Here is a 24,204-nt window from a genome sequence, read left to right as displayed (position 1 = left end):
AGCAGTTTTAAGTATCTTCTATTTTTTTCAGTAAAATTACATTGAGCCTGATCAATAAGCACAGATATTACATGATTTAATATCATTGCTTTGGTAGCAGTCCATACTAAAAGGAAATAGGTTTATATGAGCTGGATAATGAAATGTATTTTGTTATTCTTTCTATTTTTCTTATCTTTTCTTTCTATATCAACACTAAACTTTTACTTGTATTACTTTTGTTCCCCGTTTATCTGTAATCTAGGGACAGAAGACTATAGGTAATGGTGATAGCACTGGATATTGCTGCAATACCAACACCACTCCTGGGCAACAGAATTGCAAATGCTGAGCAAGCTTCTTTTTCATGGTTGTTCTTATCTTCATGTACATCCATTGTACCTCTGTACCTTCACTATTTGCCCAGTGAATGGAAAGGGAAATCCAAATGAAAAAAAGAAAGCCCCTATGGATTGAAAGGATTGTGGATGGTCATCATGTGAGCTTGATTAAATAATGTAATCAAAGTCACATTATGACAGGAAGGAAGGAACAGGCTGCATGCACAGATGTATTGAATATTATCTATTGTTCTAAAAGGCTATCCAAGCCTAATGCTGAACTGGCATTGCCATGGGCTAAACTGCCCCCCAAAAGGACCTTCCTATTGAATGAAATTCTTCTGCATTATCCTCCAAAGTTTGAACACTGCAGACTCAAAACCAAAAGTGTCACAAGAAGGAACTACAATCAGGGAAGGATGTGATGAACAGCCAGATTTATACCTTCATGGCTTTGCCCTGAAACAAGGTATATACCTTTAACTGGAGAGCTGAAACCACACAGAAGCTGAAAAAAGTAGGCAGGGATAAATTTGATACAGTATATTTCATAGGAGCGTCAACCCTTCAAGGTGATCCAGGTCAGGAAACCATAACCATTAATACTACCTTTATTATAAAGTTACAGTGACAGAACTTTTCAAATCTGAAAGTATTTCCCCGGTCCCTGGATTTTGCAGTTCTCCCCTTGCAGAGAACAAGGGAGAACTAGGGAGGGTCAATAACTGAGGCATTTTCTCCACCCCCATTCCTGCTTTGGACTCAAGGTTTCTTTTACCAGACCTTTGTCTAGTTTCTTTTACCAGACCTTTGTCTCTTGTCTTTCAAGATTATTCTCCTAGCCATTTACAGGGAGAAAATTAAAGGGATTGCACCATTGCACCAATCCATTCCTATGGAAAGGCGTTGATCACCAAGAAATAAGATATGTACACCGTAGAAAGTAAACTAGGAAAGAAGAGCCTCATCCAAAAAAACTGTACTGTGCTTATGCGATTCTTCAACAAAATAAGTTCCCCTCCACTATCAGCATCATTTCTAAAGGATCAGTTTGTTTTCCTACAGACCCGCTTTGCACATTAGTTGCATGCAACTCACACTTTTACACGGCAGCACACAGCAAGAAGAAATAATCTAGAAAAGTAGGAAAGGGAAATGTGGAAGAAAAGGGTGTCCACAACAACTTCATGCAGCTGATATTTACAATGCCATCACAGCCACCGCTTAGGCAGTACAATCCACCACTGGAAACAAGAATTGTCTGTCAAGAAAATAACAGAATCAGCCACGTGCACTTTAAAAACAGAGAAACTGGAAACAATGATTTTGAGAGAGAAAGGAATAGGAAATGGGGGCACGGGGACACTGGTGTTTCCCAGAGAAATCATGAAAGAATCACGTTAGAATTACAATGAGATGTACAGGTAGAAATGAGGAAGGAGGAAAGAATTGGAGAATAATGAATAAGAAGCAATGATATGAAGTGCATTAAGCTAATAGTGTTTTTAGCAGAACGTAGAAATCTCCTACGTGATCTGGGTGAAACTAAGAGAAATCAAGAGACTTATTTGAGTATTCATATAAGATAATATTTGTCCCAAGATTAGATGCCTATATCTGTCCATGACATACAATCAGCTACAGCCAAATTGCCAAGAAACAATTATATCAACTAAATTTCAAAAGGTAGTCATGTGTTTGGGGTACTTCCAGAAGGTATCAGGCTTTCTCTATGTTCCTTCCCCATCAAAATTCCTATTATGGCTTATCACGGACAGGTTTTCAAAAAGACTTGATTCTCAAAACGTCTCCCCCTGTTATTCTGAAAATAACACTTCTAGTACATAAAAATAATACAACAATTGAAGAGTTAAAGAACTGTCTTTATACAAAAGTTAGCAAGATATTTCATGATGTTTCTTTTAATGGTTGCATGTTCGTTCAAAATGAACTGAACAGCATCCACATGCAGATATTTTAATATTTCCTTTTCAGGCTGGCTTCCTGCTGAAAGCCATTATGCATCTCCTTATATGGCTGGCACTTTACAAGGTCAAACCCCTATAGTTCTCAGGCTAAAAAAAAGCTATGTCAGCATAGATCAGATGCTTTCCAAGACCACCAAGAGAATTCCCAGGATTCATTAACATGGAATGGTGGGAGGAAAAGTCCTAGAATGTAAAACCTGGAATATAAATTTATATAGACCATGATTATTATGCTTTTATTAGATAGATTTTCACTGTGTATAAAGTTTCATTCTTGTCTGCAATAAAGAAACCAGTTTTGCTGAATGGCACCTGTGAATTTTCTACCAGATAAGCCAAATTTTGAAAAGTATTTAAGCTGAGATTTATAGCTGTGCTTGGTGTAACATCTGAAAATCTTTGCTTTATTTGTGCTTTAAGTCTGCTACATATGGTCACATTTGTTGGAGCAGTATTCTAATCTGTTCTTTCTCTTTTACTGGGAATAAACCTTATTTGAACAATGAACATATTCCTAGGTCCATAGATAATATGAACCTTAATGTATTCATCATTTGTTTCTGAGCATAATACTATCAGACATGGCATCTATTAGGCCATCTAAAAAATGTATGAAACACAGAATGTATTCAACATCAATACAAACTAAATGAGACAAAGGGACTACTGTATGAAGAAGGATAAAAGAAAATAATATTAATTTGGTTTGAAAACCAAAGATACAATATTTTGGGAAAATAAACAGAAGCTCTAAAAATATTTTTGCTTTTTATGAACAAGAACATACAAACCAATCAGCATGGAAGTATATCAAGATGATGCTTTATGAGAATGATGGACCTTTTTACAACATACAATTTATAACTCACGACAGTTCAGTAAAAAGTATTCCAGTGTGATATAAGAAGGGCAAGAAGGATATATTAGGGCAAGAAGAATTTCCATCCCTGATGGTGAAGAAAACTACAAATTACAAAGCAAGAGAATACTTACCAGGCTGTTGCAAGATTCCCCATCTAAATTTCATTGAATTTGATTCTTTTTTATATTAACTTTCTATGTCTATTTCCTGAATGTTTTAATGTTAAGTCATGTTTAGTGAAAGCATATTGAAAGAATTAAAGTCTGTACATTTGGTAGATAAAAACTTGGGAATCTCCAAGTAGATTAAGAAATGTACTCTTAATCCCCATGATAAGGGAAAAAATAGAAAATTTCAGTGGTGACTTTTGATGTATAATCTTTCCTATAGCTCTTCATGTTTAGAGTCAAGAAGAAAAATTCTAAGATAGGTTGATCTTTGTGTTGGTGATTTTGAAAACTTTGGAACTGGCGATAAAGCAAATTTGGACTATAATGAAACCACAATTTTTATAGAGCCTGGTGTATATGAAAAAAAACAAGATATAGTGTAAGTTTGTAATGATTCGGATAATTCGGAATAAAACAAAAATACTACTGATGAATAATATTGTAGATTTTCATACTTCTAATCTTGTTTCTAAAGTGATAGCTAACCAATAGCTGTAAACAATAGCAATGAAGCCAAAGGCACATGTAGACATTTTTAATTCAAAGCTAGGTACTTTCTCTCCTTTATATGCATATTCAGTGTGGAAAACGCATATGCAATTCCACCTATGGTATATATTTTAATACACTTTTGTGTATATCATAACATCCATGCGCATGTATGAAAAAGCCCAAATTATGCACGTATATTTTTCCATAACGACAGTCGCAGTATAAGCACATATAATAAGCAGCTGACATATGGTTGCCATGGTCCACAGGATAGAAATTTTCGGTGGGAACCATGAGGCAAGCCATCTCAAGAGGGATTTCATATTACAATTGCCATATATGTATGATTTATTGATACTATAGGAGAAGTGGTGGTCCCCTGGCTGTGGTGTCGTATCAGTCCTCGGTCAGTAAAAAAATCAAGGACAAATTACCTTAAGATGATTTTTGAAAGATGTCTGAGGTTCACAGAACATAACCTACTCAAATTCTAACTAAGGGCTCTGCAACCTATCAACTGACAAACGGCAATGATTCTTATCTCCCATCAGAAGAAACTGAAATTGATTGACGATTGCTGTGATTTAGAAACCATATTTGAACATGCAGCATTTATGATGTCTGTGGGGAGCTGGGATACTGTGGCTGCTTGGTAGTGACAGTCATTGTTCCCCTTCCCTTCAGTCTAAGAAGTCATTCCTCCTTGTTTCTTTCCAATACAATTAACCTCATAGCACTTACGTCAATCTGACTCAGGATGACATCGATGATGCTGCCGACAACTATGAGAAAATCAAAGACATTCCAGGGGTCCCCAAAGTATCCCTGGAAAAGAAAGAAGAATGTAAACTCCAAATAAATAGATTAAACTGGAATATAAGACAAAGTAGGAACCTTTTCTGAAAGCTTTCCAGTTTAAGAATCAGTGTTGAACCTTTTGGCTTATGTGACCTTATTAAAATAAAGTAGCAAATATATAGCCAACAAAAGTGTTTTTTTAGGAGCATCCTCACTGAAGATGGCCTATGTTACTCTAAACCAGAGGTCTTCAAACTTGGCCCTTTTATGACTTATGGACTTCAACTCCCAGAATTCCTCAGCCAGGCATGCTGGCTGAGGAATTCTGGGAGTTGAAGTCCATAAGTCATAAAAGGGCCAAGTTTGAGGACCCCTGCTCTAAACAAAGGTAAGGCTGGCTTTCTGACAGAAGTTGTGATGCATCAATTCTCACTCACCTTAGCCTTGAAAGCTATTAGTTTAAGAATCATCTCAACAGTAAAGAGGAGAGTGAAGACCACATTGAGGACATCTGAGAGCTGGTTCATCATCTCTGATTGCTTATAATGCTGTAGAGATAGTTAAAAGCAGATTATTTAGAAAGCATGGGCTTTTTAAAGAATAAAGCTTTTAACTAAAGATAGAGTCACTTTGCTTTCTCTTTGTTTTCTTGCTTACTCTCTCTATCTGAAAATATTTAGATTGGGACTAGATGATGGAGACTCTTCTTGTTCTCCTAACTTCTCCTTGCCCTATATCTTATTGTCTACTGTCTGCTATTCCTATTGCAAGAATAGCAATGAAAAACTACTGCTCTGGTCACTTCATAGAAAACAACAAATAGATGAAGAGTTTGTATGTGTAATAGCCTATAAACAGTGAGAACAGTGAAATTTTGCCCATAGACTATCTCCTTCTCTTTGGAAAATTAAACTTCACAAACCACAGGATTAGAAGTGAAAAGTATGGAAAGTGACCAAGACGAGCTGGGCAAATAAGAGTCTTTGGCCACATCATCATTGACATAGTTTCAACTGACATGCCTTGCAGTTAGTAAGGCTTGTATAAGGGAAGATGAAAAACACACCTCTTTAACTTCAAAGCAGATAAATAAGTTAAGTGCTGTCAGCTATTGGCTGGCATGAGATAAAGTTTGCATCATGTGGACATGTCTTTAAAACATGGCTAGCAAGGCATCTTCAAGGTACAATTAGTGGGCATGTGGATGAATCCTGTGTTTCAGCTTTCCTTTAGCAGGCAGACTTGTCCCAAAATTTCACAGTTCCCGCTACTGCCACCACCATTCCCAAACTAAAGGGGAGTTATTTGCATCCATACCTGCATGCCCAAGCAGATGGTGTTCAGTGTGATCAGGAAAAACATGAGGTACTCAAAATAGGAGGAGGTCACCACATACCATATCTGGTATTGATAAGGGTTCTTGGGAATGTAGCATCGCAGAGGCCGTGCTTTCAGTGCATACTGGACACACTGACGCTGGAATGAGAAGCAAGACAAGATGTGGAGAGGACAGAAAAGCTGTATTATTTATTATACTTTCCTCAATTTTCTGAGATTGATCAGCAATGCCAAGTGTTTATTGTGGCCTGTTCTCTTCATAAACACAATGCTTGAACAGATTACTTTCCAACCAATAGCTGTCAGAATGTTATTTATTTATATACCAATGTACATATGTCTTTGTTAAGAGTTATATCCCATCTTTTACCCAACAGCATTAGGCATGAGAATCACCCTTTATTTTATCCCAACAGCATTAGGCATGGGAATCACCCTTTATTTTATCCCACAATATCAAACTTGGGGGGGGGGTTGGACTGAGAGAAAGAATGTCTAGCCCACCATCACCCAGTGAGTTTCCATGGCTAAGTGAGCATTTGAACCTGGATCGCCCTGTTCCTAATCCAACTTCTTGATTATTACATCTCAGTGGTGGCCTCTCATATGGAGACCCTCACACTAGCTACCTTGAGCTTCCAAAACATTGGCAATATACTCCATGTTTATTCTACTTTTCTTCTTCTTCTTTTCTGTTTTTGTTAGAAAAAGGAAAAACAACATAAGCATTTCTACAACTTTATGAATTTGGCTTGCATTGGAGTGAAAGTCTTGTGTATAGTATGCAAATGGGCATTAGTTCATTAGTGAACTGATAATGTTACCTAGTTTGGCAATGAAATGTCCACGAGAAAAACAAGCTTAGAGATCACCAAAAACCCCACAGTTCAATCCTGAGCTACAGATACTCTTTTATGTCAGTACTTCAGTTCACTTATCAATGGAATGCCTTATTTTAAAGGCAATTAATTTAATCAAAAATATCCATTCAATTAATATTCATATATTTTTCTTCACCCTACCCCATTGGAATATGCATGTATTCAAATGTGTCACACATACAAGGGGAGGGGATTTTTAGGACTCATTTTAGCTAGAGTTGCCATTATAAGAACATTGACAAAATAAGGAAACTAAGCAATGCATAGGATTAACATGTATGTGGCATATGTTATATGTGTGCATTGCTTTTAGGGACAGTACTTATTTTAAATCTGGAATTGCCTTCTTTTCACATACATTCAGTAAACTGAATAAATAAATGAATGAGCCTGAAACCATGGAAATATCTTATGCAGTGCTGTTTTTCTTTCCAAAAAAGAAAAAAAGCAAATATTCAGGGCAGGAAGATCAACTGGTCACACATTTTAGAGTTTACTTGATCATAGCCAACCAAAATTTTCTTCCTGTTTGAATAAGAAAAGTTGCAGACTGCACAGGGCTGCTATACTCAGATCCCTTTATAATCTCCCTATTCACATCAGATACAGCAGAAATTTTCATAACTGTTATGTAATCTGAAAGTTTGCAATATCCAAAATTTCTGACTGAATGATGTGACACTACTATATTCGGAATGCAAACTCCAGCAACTGATTTTGGACTATGCCCAACTAATACCTTTCTAACTGTTGATGTCGCATGATACCATAATGCAAGCTTTGCCCCCACAGTACTTGTATATGATGTCACAACACAAGTACAAAAGAGGGGAAATCTTGTGTAGTGTTGTCACAATATATGTTTTGCCATTTTAACATTATTGTAATTAGAAATGGATACCTATGCTTCTAGCCTCATTCTCAGAATTAGCCTTGCACTTTTGAGATGTTCACACAACTCTAGCCCCTATCTTTGACATGCACAACCTAAAATCTAGGATTTATTACACCACTTCTGCTCAACAGATAGACCTGTCATACCTGGTTTTTGTTCAGCTCACAGTCTTTGTACTCCGTTTCACCCTGCTCCTGGAAAGTTACAATGATGAAACCTACAAAGATGTTCATCATGAAAAAGGCAATGAGAATGAGATAGATTATGAAGAAGATGGCAATGCCCATGCGATAGTTGTATATAGGGCCCATGTCTTCTGTGTGGGTATCAATTGCTTTATACAATAGTCTGGGAAAGAAAGGATAGAGATTCCAAATCAATAGACAAAAATAACTGAGTTTTCAAAAAGTTCAGCCTTAATGGATTTCTGAATAATTAATTTAATGGTGAATATATGTATACCTATAAAACATACTTTTCCAAAACAGTACTGTGGAGGAATATAGCACATACTGTTCAATGATCAACCCATATATGATAATCTTTATTCCAATTTCTCATTGTTTATGGTAATAACAAATAATATAATTTCTATGCTTAAATAAATGCCCTGAACAGTAATTTGTACTCATAGCTGATAAGATCATTAGTGATGTGCCCAAAGCTTCCCCTTTCTGTGCCATTTTGCTTGTAAAATATAGCTAGGACAACAACAACAACAAAACCAGTGGTGTTCCATATGATTCCTCTAAATCAGTTTTCCACAGCTGATGGGACTATATCATGGGCACTGGCCACATTGGCTGGGAATTCACAGAGTACATTTTGAGGGAACCATGATGAAGATGACTAATCTAAATATTCCTAGCAACCCCTCCCCCATTCACACTCTTTTTCTCCATAGTTGATTTTGTACTCACTGAGGCCATCCTTCAAAGGTGGATACAGTGAAGAGAGACATCATAGCTGACAAGACATTGTCAAAGTGGAATTCATTGTGCAGCCATATCCTTTCTTTTTCCACAACCTGTGTTGGATCAGCATCAACATACATAATGAAGTGTCCCCTGGGATGAGAATCCATATATTAGCTACAAAAAGCCCGCATCATTAAGCAAGCATATATAGAATATAACAGTGATGTCTCTTTAGAAAAACTGTAAGCAATTTTGTTCAAGGGATATTGCAGCCTTAATTTTAATTCTGTTGAACCAGCTACTTATTTTTGGCCATCAATATAATAAGGACATTTTTTCTTTCAGTTGATCATTTATGACTAATTGATCCATTGTTGAAAGGAGAAGAGCAGGCAGAGCTGGGTGGGGCAGAGCAAAGTGCATCATTAGCTTAGAGTCCTTATGTTCTCACAAATGGTCCAAATCCAATCCCTCTTGAATTCTATTGACCTTTATGTGACACCAATTTAATGTTGAGCTTTAGTTGGCTAGATTCTTGTGTACAGACTTGAATAAATCTTCTGTGCTGCAACTTAATGGCTGGTCCTGATCCTTTGCACCTGACAATCTCCTTGATCTGACCTTCAGGAAAGAATCATACTATAATGATATGTTCTGAAGTGAAGAAAAGAATAATATATAATCATACCTGCATTCTGATTCAGTCATCTTAGTTGAATCTGTACAGCTGTAGAACTTCCCCTATATTTAAACAGAAACCAAAATAATTACTCTTGTGTTGGTCTTACATTATAGAGTTATAGTGTTTCCTACATTATACTAGATTTGACTTGTCTTAAATAATGAGCATCTCCTGCTACAAATGGATCAATGATAGATTTCTGTTCTTGAAGAAGAGGTGGAAACAATTCCTGTTTCCTAAAAGAATTTATTATCTTTTGACCTTGCTGCCATATTAAATAGTAACAGCATTGAAAGACTAATATCTTCCCAGTCTTATCTACAAATGAATGGCGGGGGAATACCTAATGTGCTAATATTATTGTAATAGCTCTCTAAGTATTGGCATTTGCAGGCTAAGTATTAGCATGTGGAATGTTATGTGTGCCCCTAGAACAGGGGTGTCAAGCTGCTGGCCAAATGCGTCATGCCAAAACTGCGCCCACCTCATTGCCGGCAATGGAGAAAAAGTCACGATATGTCACAACACATCATGTGACATTGTGAGTTTGACACCCCTGCCCTAGAACAACACATATACATTTGCTCCTTAAGCTGCAATGGCTGCCAGTTTGTTTCACGTCCAATTCAGAGTGCTGGTTTTAACCCTTAAAGTCTTCATGACATGGGACCAGGTTTTCTGAGGGACTGTCTCTGCCCAATTATACTGTATCAGTCCAGCCCAGCAAAGAAAGCATATTATGGATATCTACATTTGGTGGGTCCCAAGTGGCAGGTTATTTTTGCCATAGTGCCTGCCTTCTAGAACATTCTTCCCCACACCAGTATTAGATCATCTCCATGTTTTGATGTTCCAAAAGTCCCTCAAGACCTGTTTTTGCCATTAGTCTGGGAGTCTCAGCAACGGGAGACCTATTTAGATGGCTCTAGTACTGAGGTTGGATGTATTCATTTTTTCTCTTCTTGGGATTTGTATATATTTTAATTGATCTCTGTTTTTAATATTGATTTTTATATTTTTAAATGCCTGTTTTTATATATGTGTTTTTATTTACTATTGTACACTGCCCAGAATCACTTTTTGTGAGTTGGGCAGCTACATAAATTTGATTAATAAACATCAGCTGCTCTTTCATGTCTTCAGCTGCATAGTCCTGTCTAGTTATGGATGCTTCATATCAAAGTTATCCCTTGTATTCTGTTCCTAGGTGAGTATGGCTGGGAAAGTTGTAATCACAGTACTTCTGGAAGGTATCACACAGGGACAAGTGGAATAAACTCAGAGAAACAGGAATATTGAGTCAGCAACCTGAATCAGTGATGTCCAACAAAGTAAAAAAAAAACAGAACACCCCCCCCCCCCAAAAAAAAAACCCCCAGCTACCAGTTTGTGCGAAAAGGTCCTCATTACATGCCTATGGAACAGGACAAAATGAGAATTAATTTTTAGAAATACTTTCACCTTGAAGAGCTGCACTGCAATGCAAGCAAACATGAACTGTAGCAGGAAGGTGACAAGAACAATGTTGCCTATGGTCTTAATAGCCACAAAAACACACTGGACCACATGCTAGAGTCAAAGGGGAGGGGAGTGGGAGAGAGAGAGAGAGAGAGAGAGAGAGATTTAGAATTATCTGTCCAATGATCCAATGTCCTAATACCCATTAACTCATTTATTTAATCTGGTATTCACAGTCCCAAATATCTGGAGTTTGCCTGTTTCGGGAAAGTGGAAATATATACCACAGATCTACTTCAAACATTCAATTAGCTTATAAATAGCATTCATGACATAGAAATGTGGATATATAACACTTGTTTAAGTCAGGGTGATGCTTACCTTCAGTCCCTTTGCTCTGTTAATAGCTCTCAATGGTCTCAGTACTCTGAGCACCCTCAATATTTTCACCACTGAGATGGTACTGGACCTGTTGCAGGAAATAGGAAAGATTCTTTACTATGCCTTTGCAACCTTTGTGGTTACATTCATAGTCCTGCTGTCAAAGATACTGTGTGTCTAGGAAGATATGAGCTTGACGTTATTTTTAGGAAGGGCTTGGGGCATTCCCAGAATAGGAAGAGAGGTCAGAGAATTCTATGTGACTGCCTAATTCCCAGCATGCTTGTGAAAACTCATCAGAAGAGAACTCCATGAAAGACATGCTCCAGGCCAGGCATAGCTATACATTTGTAACATTTCCCCCCACCCACCTCAAAACTCAGCTCTGCTTTCAGGAATTAGATAACAGCAAAAACCTCAGGGACTGATGTAGCTAGATAATAAGTAGCTTTATTGCAGGAAAGAAAGAAGTCAAATACATGCACAAGACCTACCTACTTTAGAACATAGAAATAAATTCCCATATCGAAGGATCCAATCTGGGTTGGTCACCAGGACTGACCCTCTGCTCCTAGTGACCAACCCAGATTGGATCCTGGAACCCGTATATTTGCCTTCATTCGTCTCCTAGAGAAGTTGGAGACCAAGTTTTTCTTAAGCCTCTTTCTCCCACATTTTTGCATCAACTTCTGGCCATTCATTTCTCAGCTTTGAGATTGGAGTGCACGTGCTCTATGTTTACACAACAGAACTGAGCAGGGCTGGTTCCTGTCCTGCCAATTTTATATCTGATTTCAGATGAGAACAGAATAGCTATCAACTTTAAGTAGCAACCAGTGGTGGGATACAGCCAGTTGGCACCAGTTCGGCAGAACCAGTAGCTAATTGTTTGTTGCCCAGGCCCAGAATGGACTTCCGGAAGTGTAACATTCAAATGCCATGTCTGGACTCTCAGTCTAGAGTCTAGACCACTGATGGTGAACCTTTTAGAGACTGAGTGCCCAACTGAAACCCAAAACCCACTTATTTATTGTCAGGTGCCAGGTGGGAGTGGCCCACTGGATGGGCATGGCTGTGGTGGTCATGGCAGATTGGATGGGTGTGGCCAAGGTGGGCGTGATCACCTCAATGTTGCTAGTGGGGAGGGACGCCTGTGGGGGCCAGACAGCGTTGGGGGAGATCCAGGGGATCCTGGCAGGTGGGAAGGAGGCTCATCCTGTGGGGTGAGGCGAGGCAGGGCGGGGTGCCATTGTCACAGGGCAAAATGAGGCAGGGGCCGGAGCGGTTGCTACCTGACACCATCGGCCCCTGCACACAGAGGCCAGTGAGCGCATGGGTGCTGGGATGCATCCAGCCATGTAGGACCTCGGCAAGTTAGCGGGCGGCTGGTTGAAGAGGGATGGCTGTCATCTCTGGGGCATGGCCCGTGTGCCCACAGAGAGGGCTCTGAGTGCCGCCTCTGGCATGTGTGCCATAGGTTCACCACTACTGGTCTAGACTCTGGACCAGCGGTTCTCAACCTATGGGTCGCGACCCCATTTGGGGTCGATCGACCATTTTTCGGGGGTCACCAAAGGCGGCGATCTGCCATTTTCTCCCCTCCGGGGGGTGGCGCCACACATGCGCGCTGCGCATGCACACCGCGCATGTGGGCGGCGCCACGCATGCGCATAACGTTTGTGTGACGGGGGTCGCCATCACACAAACGTTGAGAACCGCTGCTCTAGACTAACTACTGAGGAACAGAAGAATCCAAAAACATTGTTCAAACTGTAATACCTCATCTATCCACTAGCTACTGCAATCAGCCACTGTAACTAAGAAGAAAATTTGTGTAGGTAAGCAGAAAAAAAGACAAAAAAATATATCTGTGAAGTTTTCAAAGTCTTTGCATAACCAGCAGTCAGTTGGATTAAACTGTCAATGCTAAATATACCTCTGCTTTTCATTTTGAATTCTTTTTTTCTGGCTGAAAGGAAGGATAAAAAATAGTTTTTTGACTGTCAATATTTTGACCAACGTTGGCTGTGAATATTGCTATTAAGGAATATCAGTCTTCCAGGTCATGAAGATCTTAGTTAATGAGCTGTGATTAACGTTTGTATAAAATGCTAAATGCATTTTGCATTTTCAGAAATATATTTTAATATTCCTACATTTTATGTTCAAAGTAGTCCTTATAGTGCAGTGATAAATAGCTTGGTGCTCTTCAAGCATGCTTGACTAAATCTCCCACAATCTCTTGCCATTTGTCATGCTGTCTAGTAGTGGTAGAAGTCACTCCGAAATATCTGGAAGATATCATCTTGCCAAACCCTCTAGTAAACCAAACAAATGTACTTTACAAATATTCGTATAGCCAATCCCATGCTACTCTTCTGAGGTATTGGATTACTATAAATGGTGCATGGTCTACAAGAAATCCCTGAATGACCTATTGGAAGCCTTGCCTGTCTGTGATCTACTTACTCAAGTCTCATGGAGATGAGTGAGACAACAACTACAAGCAAGTCTAGAATGTTGAAAGAATTACGACAGAAGGATCCCTTGTGAAGAAATGCACCATAAGCAGTCATCTGTAGAAAACAAGAAGATTCGGTTAGTTTTGATGAATCTAGCATTGTGTTTCTTTTTTCTGTCCAAAATTAGATGACCTTTTGGAAGGCTATCTACTATTACACACAAAGAAGCAGAAATCAAAGGATGAAATAAACTCAAGAGAGTAATTAAGACTAGAAGATAACTGTATTTGTAATTAATAACACAGATAACTATTACAATTCAGAAGATTGACTTGTAAGGAAAAGGAACACGATGAATACAATAATCAAACCATTCCAAAATGGTTATGTCTCTATATGACAGGACTGTCCTTGTCTAATTTGTTACGTGTGCCTCTCTTTCTATGTCTTTCTCCACACATTTTCATAAAGTAAAACAAAGCTTGTAGTCTACGTTCTCAAGTATGTATTACTATACACAAATAATTTTGTACCTAAAAGTTAAAATAAACTATTATTGTTGTATTTGTGTGTGTGTGTGTGTGAGTCTGTGTGTGTGTGTGTGTGTGTGTGTGTGTGTGTGTGTAAAATATCTGATCATCCTCTAAAAATATTTTAGGCTGACTTAAAAGAAATAAATATATCCATGACATAAATGCTATTAGGATTCTAACAGATATATATGGATGTTTCCCTAGGACTTCTCTCAAATTTACTGACTTTATGAAATCTATTGGTCAGTAGGGTCCAACCATATATCCACCTGAGCACGCTTTCTGTTTCAATGCCTTACTGCAAATTTCATAATAAATTACAGGAAACACCCTCTACCAATTTCATTTAGTGGATCAGTTTGGGAGAAGTGAGTCCTCACTGCCCTCCCTCCCTATTTTTAGTGATATATGTTATAGCAGGGTGAGTAAAGGCTCAATCCCAGATCCTTGTGGTATTTAGGGTTTTAATGTGGTGAATCTTTAATCCAGCCTTTCCAAACCAATCATCCTTTAACCAGGTTAATCAGCGCTATTCTCTCTAAAAATTCTGGGAGCTTAGTCCCATCACACTAAAAAGGAGAAAGTCCGGTTTAATCTAATCCTCAAAGTAGAATGTAAATTATCATATTCAGTCCTTCCAATGTTATTTTGAAAGAGAAGAAATCAACTTTGTTCTGCTGGTTCTCCTCCTTCCTTTGGGATCAGTTCCAGTTGGTGTTGGTTGCGGGCAGAGGTCCAGCCCTGCATTTGTGGGGTGCCAAAGGGCTTGGTCCTCTCTCTCATCTAATCTCTAGATGAGATCATTGGGCAAGGAGTTCCAGTGGTTTGCCTTGACTGCCCCATCCCTTTAAAACATTCTCCCTATAGAGATTAGGATGTTCTTGAACTTGCTGGACTTTTGTAAGGCCTTGAAGACCTGGTTATAGGCCCAGGTCTGAGATTCCAAGTGTGCTAAGGACTCTGTTTCCTGTTTATATTAATATCTACAGTTGTATTTTTTCTTGGCTGCTATACATATTTATTTTTTTGTATTGGGTTGGTATTGTGTTTGATTGTTCACTGCCCAGAGTGATCTGTTTGAGATGGGCAGCCATAGAAACTGAATAGATTAGATTAGATAATCTTTATTGTTATTTTTTTCCTGTGGGCAACTGAAATTCAGGTTGCTTCCTCTCAAAGGAAACACACATTTAAAATATATATATATATATATATACTAACATATGTATAGGCCCACACCCTTACATATAAGTAACATATAAATATTATTCACTGTCCATCTTGAATAAAGAAATATCCAGCCCTTTCATTTTATTTTGAAAGAGAATAAGTCAACTTACCTTTAGAATAATTTCCACTGTAAATACAGAGGTGAAGCCAATATCAAAATATGATAGAACCTGGATAGGATGCCCCACAAAGAAACAAAAAGTTATTTTTTGTCAATAATTACAGCTGCAATTCTTCCAACACTCATACTAAACTCTAGAAAAAAAAGATGTGTGAAATGAATTGGCAACAGATAAAAATATCAACATTTCTATTTATTTAACACAAATTTGTTAATTCTTGAATGAGGTTTAAAGCAAAGCTTAATTATGGTGCAGATTCTATAAATCCTGTAACCCAGGAACAAGGACCAGAGAGGGCTGTCACATTAATTATATAATGACTATTACTGGACACTTTTCCATCAGTAATGTCAAGCTTTGCTGTCTAAACATTTAAAACAATGTTCAGACATTTTAAACTAAAGTTTATTCATGAAAATGTATATTTTTAATTTACACATATTATTTTCTGCTTTTGCAATGATAGCTGCTTATTGGTATGTTAAGTACCTCCCTATTTTTTTCTTTTTAGGCAATTAGATAATTCATATATTTTATAACTCTGTATCTTGGTAACAAAAAGTTTTTAAACATGCACATTATTGGAAATAAGTTTCTACTAGATGCACAGAGTTTAATGTGTTTGTGTTTGATTGCAGAAGTTGCCATTATTATCTATGAATTTAGGGGCAGTTCATAATACAAATTAGTCTCTTATTTTGATCTGTTTTGCTTACTTATTCTCCTTGACATATACAGTAGCTTTCATTCATACCAACCTACATAGTGCATTTCACAGCATAAATGTACAACTTTTTAGTACTATTTTCCCATATTCTTGCTTTTGTTTAATCCCTAGGCCATACATATCTTTAGCTGTATCATTGTTAAAGTAGTGTTTTCCCCCTTATTCCAGTATTATCCAAGTGCGCCTTAAGGTATATATAATTTGATATGCTTTGTCACCCATAACTTGGAGGAAATCAGGCGGGTACAGTGATCTGAAGCAGAAGCAATAGGGGCAGGATAGAAATTGGCCACAGGGACAGCACGTTTCACAGTAGCATTTTTCTCCAACTCAAGGATGGTAGACAACAGTTCAGTTCATCAAAAGGAAAAGTATCCATGAGGAAGCTAAAATGCAGGCAATTATTTCACGGCTCTCTCTAGATCAGTTTTGCCCAAGCTGATGTTCTCCAAGCAGCCAAAAAAGCTAATACAATCCTGGGTTGCATAAACAGAGGCATAGAATCAAGATCACACAAAGTATTAGTACCGCTTTATAAAACCCTAGTGAGATCACACCTGGAATACTGCAACCAATTTTGGTCACTATACTACAAAAAAGATGTTGAGGCCTTGGAAAAAGTTCAGAGAAGAGCAACTAAGATGATCCAAGGCCTGGAGTCTAAAACATATGAAGAACGGCTGCAGAACTTGGGTTTGGCTAGTCCAAAGAAAAGAAGAAACAGGCGACATGATAGCAGTATTCCAGTATTTGAGAGGCTTCCGCAAAGAAGAGGGGGGTCACGTTATTTTCCAAAGCATCAAAGGGCAGGACAAGAAACAATGCTTGGAAACTGATCAAAGAGAGAAGCAACCTGGAATTAAGGAGAAAGTTCCTAACAGTGAGGGCAGTTAACCAATGGAACAGCTTGCCTTCAGAAATCGTGGGTGCTCCATCCCTGGAGGTTTTTAAGAAGAGACTGGACAGTCACTTGTCTGAGATGGTATAGGTTCTCCTGCTTGAGCAGGGGGCTGGACTTCACTAGAAGACCTCCAAGGTCCCTTCCAGCTCTGTTCTGTTCTGTTCTGTTCTGTCCTAAAGATGTTGTCTGTTGAAATTATAACTTCCCTAATTACAAGACAGCATTCTTGGAATTGCTGTCACAAACCATTGGAGAGTACCCGGCTGGGGAAACGTAGTCTGAAACCAGCCACATTTATCATGCTTGTAGTACAAAATGCCATATCTTTTTACCTGATTCCTGAATGAGTCAGCTCGAATTGGATCTTCTGCTGCCAGTGAGATGCTGCTGAGCAGGATAAAGAGGAGGATAAAATTGGTGAACCAGGTGGCATTGACGATTCTATGGCACAGCACCCGGATCCTGGAAACAAGAAGACCAGGGAAGAAAGAGAATTAAGTGTATACAGTATATTGCTTAAGCTCATATTCTGATCAGAGGACACCTGAATAAAAGTTCATATATGAATAGAGGAAGAGGAATATACTAAGAGCAGACTATTTACTTAATGGAATATGGTGGGGCCCGTGTCAATAATGGATGGGGCCACATCGTGCATTTATGCCTTGGATTTTATGTTTCTTTCTGGCTTATTTTTCTTTGAATTCCCTTAAAGCTTATTTTAGCCTTGCACTACCATTTTGGTGTTTCCTGAGGGTTCAGTCAGAGGCAGCTCTGGGTCTCTAAGAGAGGATCTTAGAGGCTGGAAGTTGCCTGCCTGCCTCCCTTATATTACTAAATAATACTAGATAAGATTGAATTTCTGGGTATTAAACAGGAAATAATGTTTGCCAGATTGCAATTTATTTCATTTGTATTTATTTGGCCAAGAAATTAAGTATGAACATGGGGCTGCCAGCTGATCTTTTATTTGTATTTTAATCCAGCCATTTCAGAAATGTAATGACAATGGGAGCTGTTCTGACTTACAATTTTCTTAAATAGGAACCAGAGTTGTACAGTATTACTACTATGTGTCTGATTAACTATGCCACCAATAGGTGACTGCTACTCTTCCTATGATTACCGTAACATTATGGCCCTTGTAGGAATGACTAGGGTTTCTCCTGATATTCAGTTGGCCCCCATCTGCTTGTATTTCGGAGAGCCCTGAAGACCTGGCTCTTCACCCAGGCCTTTGATGAGGATGACTGAAGCCTCCTTCTGGATAATATGGATCTGTTTGTTTGTTGCCTGATTTGCGTCATCTTTTATTTTTTATTACTATGTTAGTTTATTATTCTGTGTGCATTTTTTTCTGTGATTTTTTAGGAGTCAGGAAGTGACATTTAAATAAATAAAACAAAGTATAAATTTATATAATTTATCAATAATAAATGTAAAGCAGAATCCATGCTTTGATTGTTGTATTAAAAAATCATAACATTCTTCAATCCATTTTACATTGTTGTGACTGAGAACAACAATTCACTAAAAGTGATTCTAGAAATTGGGAAGGCTGAAAGGAGATTGGTCGTACCAGCGAAGAAGTATCTTCGTACCAATAGGCCAAAATTAACCAGGTGATCATCCATAAACTCCTGAGCTGGTTCAGATGTTAAATCTGACTAGCTAAGTTGCCATGTTGCATAAGAGACAGAGAAATGGTCATGCTAAGAGCTCCAAGCTGTTCAGTAATATATAGCATATGTATAGCATAATTCTTCCCATCTGTGTAATACTGAGATAAGAAATCTTATACCTTTGTTATTTCTGTCTCCAGAACTTACGCTCTATCCATTTTTGACAGAAAAACATCAAAAAGATCAAAAACAAAATATCATTTGAGAAATAAACATCCTGCAAGGCATTCAGTCCCCCCACTTCAGTACTTTTACTGGTGTAGTAATAGCTTTGATTATTTATTTATTTATTTATTTATGAGACTTATTTACCGCTTTAAGTGCAAGCACTCTCTAAGCGGTGTACACCAGTAAGCAATGTATATATATATATATATATATATATATATATATATATATATATATATTTACATTGCCCCCAACAATCTGGGTCCTCATTTTACCTACCCCGGAAGGATGGAAGGCTGAGTCAACCTTGAGCCGGTGAGAATTGAACCACTGACCTGCTGAACACAGTCAGCTATAGTGGCCTGCAGTACTGCACTCTAACTGCTGCGCCACCTCGGCTCATAGAGTTGGAGGACCAATATGCTTGTTGACAGGATGGATGGATGGATGGATGGATGGATGGAAGGAAGGAAGGAAGGAAGGAAGGAAGGAAGGAAGGAAGGAAGGAGGCATACTTGTTGGTTGGGCTAAAGATGAAGAATGAACTTGCTTCAGGCATGGGCACTGCTTTTTCCTTTAACTGCAGCTCAGCCAGGGGACGTGGTCTAGGGCTCAGAGGAATTTCAGGTTCATCTTCCTCATCATCACCTGTAGGAAAATAGTTACAGAAAAACTTAATGCCCACCTAGTAATTAATTGTAGATTTTTAAAAAAAATCTCCTGAAGGTTTTCAATATTATTTTTGTACTATGACAACCATGTACTTTCCATTCTTAGGTCCTACTAAGACTCAGGAACACTGATTGCCAATGTTAGACAATATACTTTATACCAGGGGTCTTCAAACTTGGCCCTTTTATGACTTGTGGACTTCTGCTCCCAGAATTCCTCAGCCAGCAAAGCAGAAGTCCACAAGTCATAAAAGGGCCAAGTTTGAAGACCCCTGCTTTATACAAATACTTTCCTTCTCTTTTATTTAACATGTGATGGAATTGCCAAAAACAAATGGCACTGAAATCTTCTTACCTGGGAAGTCCGCAGAGGGGTATGGGTCCTTGATTTCATTGACATTTGATTCAAACTCATCCACTTTTAACTAAGCAGGAAAAAATGAAAAAGAAATTAAGCGCTGCAACTCTGTTAACAATATTGCTGAACAGCGCTACTTGGCTGAGACTAAGAGCAGAGCAAAAAAAGAGGATTGACAAACAACAGTATATCTAAATGCATGCAATGGAAATGGCATCCAGGACTGTTTTATACACATCTGGACTTATTTGTGAAAACACCATATGGTTTGGTTTATGCATGCCATTGTTATATATAACATTGGGATGGATGTTTTATTGAATAACATTCTATTACATAAAGCAGGGGTTCCAATTTTTTTTTTTATTTTTTGCAATCACATGTCCCTTTAGTGAAATCGTAATGACACACTTCCCTTAAAAATCCAAACACTAAAATAAACACAAACGAACAATGAAAACAATACAGTGAAACATTGGGGAAGGTGGATTTATTGTAAAAATGGGAGCGAGGTACACCTCAAAGTTTGGGAAATCCTGCGATAAAATCTGCATGCTTTTAAATAAAAAGTAAAGGGACTTCTGGGTGTGAATGTGCCCTCCAGAAGATTGTCACTGAAATAAAATCACAAACGCCTATCATACCTATTTTGGAACCAATGTGTCTTTTATTAATGATATTTTCTCAGCCTCAATGTAAAATAATGGCCTTCTTTGGGGAAAAAGTGAATGAGGACTTCAGGCACCATATAAATGCCACAGAACAACCCGAAGCACACACCCTGCTACAAAGAAGTTCCCTGAAGATGGGCTCCAGTATGGGTCCGAAAGCTCAGAAGATTAAACCATTGTTCCCAATGACAGATCCAAATGGGATCCTGAATGAAGACTACGGTACCTTTCATCCTTAAGACCCATATACTCTCATTTACTATTCTCAATCATAGCGCAAGTCAAATAATTAGCATCAGAAACAAGGTGGTAGTTCAATCCCGCAGGAGTTCATTTCCCAGGAAAATTCATCTGATGGGGTGGTAACTCATAAATACATCTTGCAAGCTTTCTCAGTGTTACACTTTGTTAAGATGAGTAACTAGACCAGTAGGCAACCTTGGCTCTTTTATGACTCATACACTTCAACTCCCAGCATAGCTGGCTCAGGAATTCTAGGAGTTGAAGTCAACGAGCCAAGGTTGCCTAGCCCTGAACTAGACTAATGGCTTTCACAAGCTGCCTTTAACAGTCCCAACATCAGATGAGCCCTGTTTTTCTTCCCTGCACTGGGAATAATGTCACCTACTGGGAAAAAGTCTGGGACAGATAGAAAAAAAAAATGTGCACAGCTAAGTAGGCTTTGGAAAAAAGTTCTAGAGTGGTGCTGGCTAAAGTTTAGAATATGTGTGAGAATGTTTAATGCTATATACACACACATTCATGCACACTGTATATATATTTGTGCAGCCTCAGTATTGATTATTAAACAAAACTATAATCAAACGATAATGGATTTAATTGAAAAGGAATGAAAACTAGGTAAATGCTTGTGATCTTAGAAAATTTCACTATTAGGACAAGTGAATTGCCTATAACAATATTGTCTGTTCTTACAGAAAAATATTTTATAAGCCATTTTTTAAAGGCCATTTGTCTTCAAAAGCTGGATGCAAATACCCAAACAAGCCAAAAAAAAAAAAAAATGGCTAAAGAGATAAAGTGCAGCCTTGGTAGCTGCCATCCTCATCTGACCTTAGCTGTGGTGGGAATTCCTTCTCCTTTTGCTTTCAGTTCCAGCTTCTTGGCCAACAACAGCTTTTCTTCTTCAGATTTCTCAGGATAACCTCTACAGAAAAGAACCAAAACAGCAAGGGCAAAGGGAAGAGAAGCCAGGTGGAACGGAGTAGGGGAGGCATATTAAAGAAGCTTAGAGTTACAACAATTGAGACAGAGCAGTCTAGAACCCCAAAGGTATGAATGTTAGGATCAGCAGCAGAAGGCAGAACTGACCTGGTCATTTTTTTCCACAACTTCTCTTCAGCTTTGGCTTTCTGGGCAGATGTTAATGTTTCTGCCTCAGCCAGATTGTCCACAGCAATAGCCAAAAAGACATTCAGCAAGATGTCTAAGATAAGGGGGAGGAGAAAAGCTAAGGAATTTTACAATGTGGATTTATATCATATAGAAACGATGGATTGAGACTTCTATCATTCTTTGAAAGTTTCACTTGATAACAGGTTACACCCAGCCAATTTTCTAATATCATTGAATCTGAGAGATTGGAAGAAAATCGGGGGGTAGGAAATGGACATATTATCATTACTGCAAAACGTGGGATATTGTCAAAACTGCGAACAGACAAGGCCATTTCTTGGGCTGTCAGGTAAGAAAAGGCACTGGCTGTTTGTCTGAATTCAACTCAGACTTGCTGGGCAGAAAGAGACACCAAGAGTTCATTAATGGCCACATAAATAATTCTCTATTTATTGATTTCAAACATTTTAAATTTCTCCTACATCCATAGAAGACAAGGTGGGATATGGTCAATTTAAAAAAATGATAAAACCACAAAGCATCAAGCAAAACTAGCTATGATGTATTTAGCAATATCTAAAGATGTAAGTGAATAGCAGGGCCAGTGCAATATAGTGTTTAAGGTGCTGCACTGGGACTTCAATTATACAGCCTGATCATGGAGTTCCCTGGGTGACTTTGGGACAATCACTCTATCCCAGTTCAACTTGTTGTAATAAGGATAACATAAACCGAGATCTCATTGTATGCCAATTTGAACTCCCAAAAGAAAGAAGGGAGGGGATAACATACAGTACATAAAGAAATAAAAAATATTGGGACTAAGTCCTTTATCTGTCTCCATAGCGAGGATATGATTTCACATGACTATAAAAATAGCATACCCCTTAGAATTTTTTTTAATGTTTGCTTTTTATATCAGCATAGTTACTTCTATAGTTCCTTGACATCTGATACATCATGGGTCCCCAACCTGTGGCATGTGGACTAGTACTGGTACATGACCTGCTAGGAACCAGGCTATGCAAGTGACCAGCAAGGGAGCGAAGCTTCAGCTACCTATGTGCAGGATCTAGGTTGCCCATAAAACCATCCCCCCTCCTTGTCCGTGGAAAAATTGTTTTCCACAAAACCAGTCCCTGGTGCCAGAAAAGTTGGGGACCGCTGTGATAAGTTGAACAGACTTGATAATGAAAGGAAAGTAATAAATCCCAAAAACATTATTCACCCCTGACGTGAAGAGCAGCATCAAACATGGTTATGAACAAAGCAATAAACAAAGCAAAACAAAAAACAACAAAAAACCCCAAACCATTCCACATTTTAGCAATGGTGTATAGAAGGGCGAAGGAAAGCCTGACATTTACCCAGCCAATGTGCAGAACAAAATCAGAGAATGAAAGTGAAATCATGATCATATGTAATAGGGATCTGTCTTCCTCTGATGATCAAACCCCCATCAGTATTTGAAATTACTGAATTAAACCATTATTTCTCAACTTTGGCAATTTTAAGATGGGTGGACTCCAACTTCCAGAATTCCTCAGCCAGCTCCTACCCATGACATGATTAGGCATTCCATGCAACTTTTCTAAGCATAGCCTGCTTCCGTAGGGAATCACTAAGTTGCATAAAACAGAAGATGGTAATCTATCTTTCCAAGTAACTGAGGCTCTCCTGTTTGTTAGTGGACGCTATATTTTGAGAAGGGCATTACTGCATTGCATTTGATGGCAGAGTTTTGTAAGAATACTTTACAGTCCATCACTAGTCAAGTATTTCACTTAATATATGAACACTGTTTAAAGAAAGGATACAATTCCCACATACAAACAGAACAATAAAATAAATGCAGACCAGCACACCGGGATAGGAAGGCCCTCCATAAGCCATAATCCCATTGTACATGATAGAGGTCCAGTCTTCCGCAGTCAGGACCTAGGAAGAGACAAAATATTTTGAAAGCACTAGAAATCATCTAGAAATATTTGGCTTTCAAACAAAGGTGAAAATCTAAATCTCCTTCAACATGTTGGAGCCTGGGTAATTAAACTGATTAATTATTAATTCAGCCACATTTCCTCTGGGATTTAGGACAGGTGATTTCTCATTGTTGGGAACGCCCACCTTGTCCAACCTCC

At 38.3% G+C, this 24,204-nt stretch overlaps 1 protein-coding gene across 3 annotated transcripts in view; it reads right to left on the bottom strand.

Moving 5' to 3' along the window:
* The window catches only part of CACNA1S (calcium voltage-gated channel subunit alpha1 S), a 71,658-nt gene that overhangs the window by 23,069 nt on the left and 24,385 nt on the right, over positions 1-24,204 (bottom strand). For 2 of the 3 annotated variants that reach the window (XM_039323252.1, XM_039323254.1), the window contains exons 13-29: positions 23,881-24,001; positions 22,040-22,154; positions 21,782-21,875; positions 20,034-20,103; positions 19,523-19,655; positions 17,490-17,619; positions 15,518-15,577; positions 13,652-13,758; positions 11,183-11,270; positions 10,805-10,912; positions 9,350-9,402; positions 8,665-8,811; positions 7,891-8,092; positions 5,948-6,106; positions 5,068-5,178; positions 4,574-4,657; positions 1,525-1,581 (exon numbers count right to left, since the gene is read on the bottom strand). In XM_039323252.1, coding sequence (XP_039179186.1) covers positions 1,525-1,581; positions 4,574-4,657; positions 5,068-5,178; positions 5,948-6,106; positions 7,891-8,092; positions 8,665-8,811; positions 9,350-9,402; positions 10,805-10,912; positions 11,183-11,270; positions 13,652-13,758; positions 15,518-15,577; positions 17,490-17,619; positions 19,523-19,655; positions 20,034-20,103; positions 21,782-21,875; positions 22,040-22,154; positions 23,881-24,001 — 1,839 coding nt within the window. The remainder of the gene's footprint in view (positions 1-1,524; positions 1,582-4,573; positions 4,658-5,067; positions 5,179-5,947; positions 6,107-7,890; positions 8,093-8,664; positions 8,812-9,349; positions 9,403-10,804; positions 10,913-11,182; positions 11,271-13,651; positions 13,759-15,517; positions 15,578-17,489; positions 17,620-19,522; positions 19,656-20,033; positions 20,104-21,781; positions 21,876-22,039; positions 22,155-23,880; positions 24,002-24,204) is intronic. The other variant, XM_039323253.1, reaches the window with a different exon arrangement.

The sequence above is a fragment of the Crotalus tigris genome, unplaced genomic scaffold (assembly GCF_016545835.1).
Source record: "Crotalus tigris isolate CLP2741 ecotype Arizona unplaced genomic scaffold, ASM1654583v1 scf7180000024167.7108832, whole genome shotgun sequence".
Classification (NCBI taxonomy): Eukaryota; Metazoa; Chordata; class Lepidosauria; order Squamata; family Viperidae; genus Crotalus; species Crotalus tigris.
The sequence above is the reverse complement of the archived record's forward strand: the minus strand, read 5'-3'. Positions and strand labels throughout refer to the sequence as shown.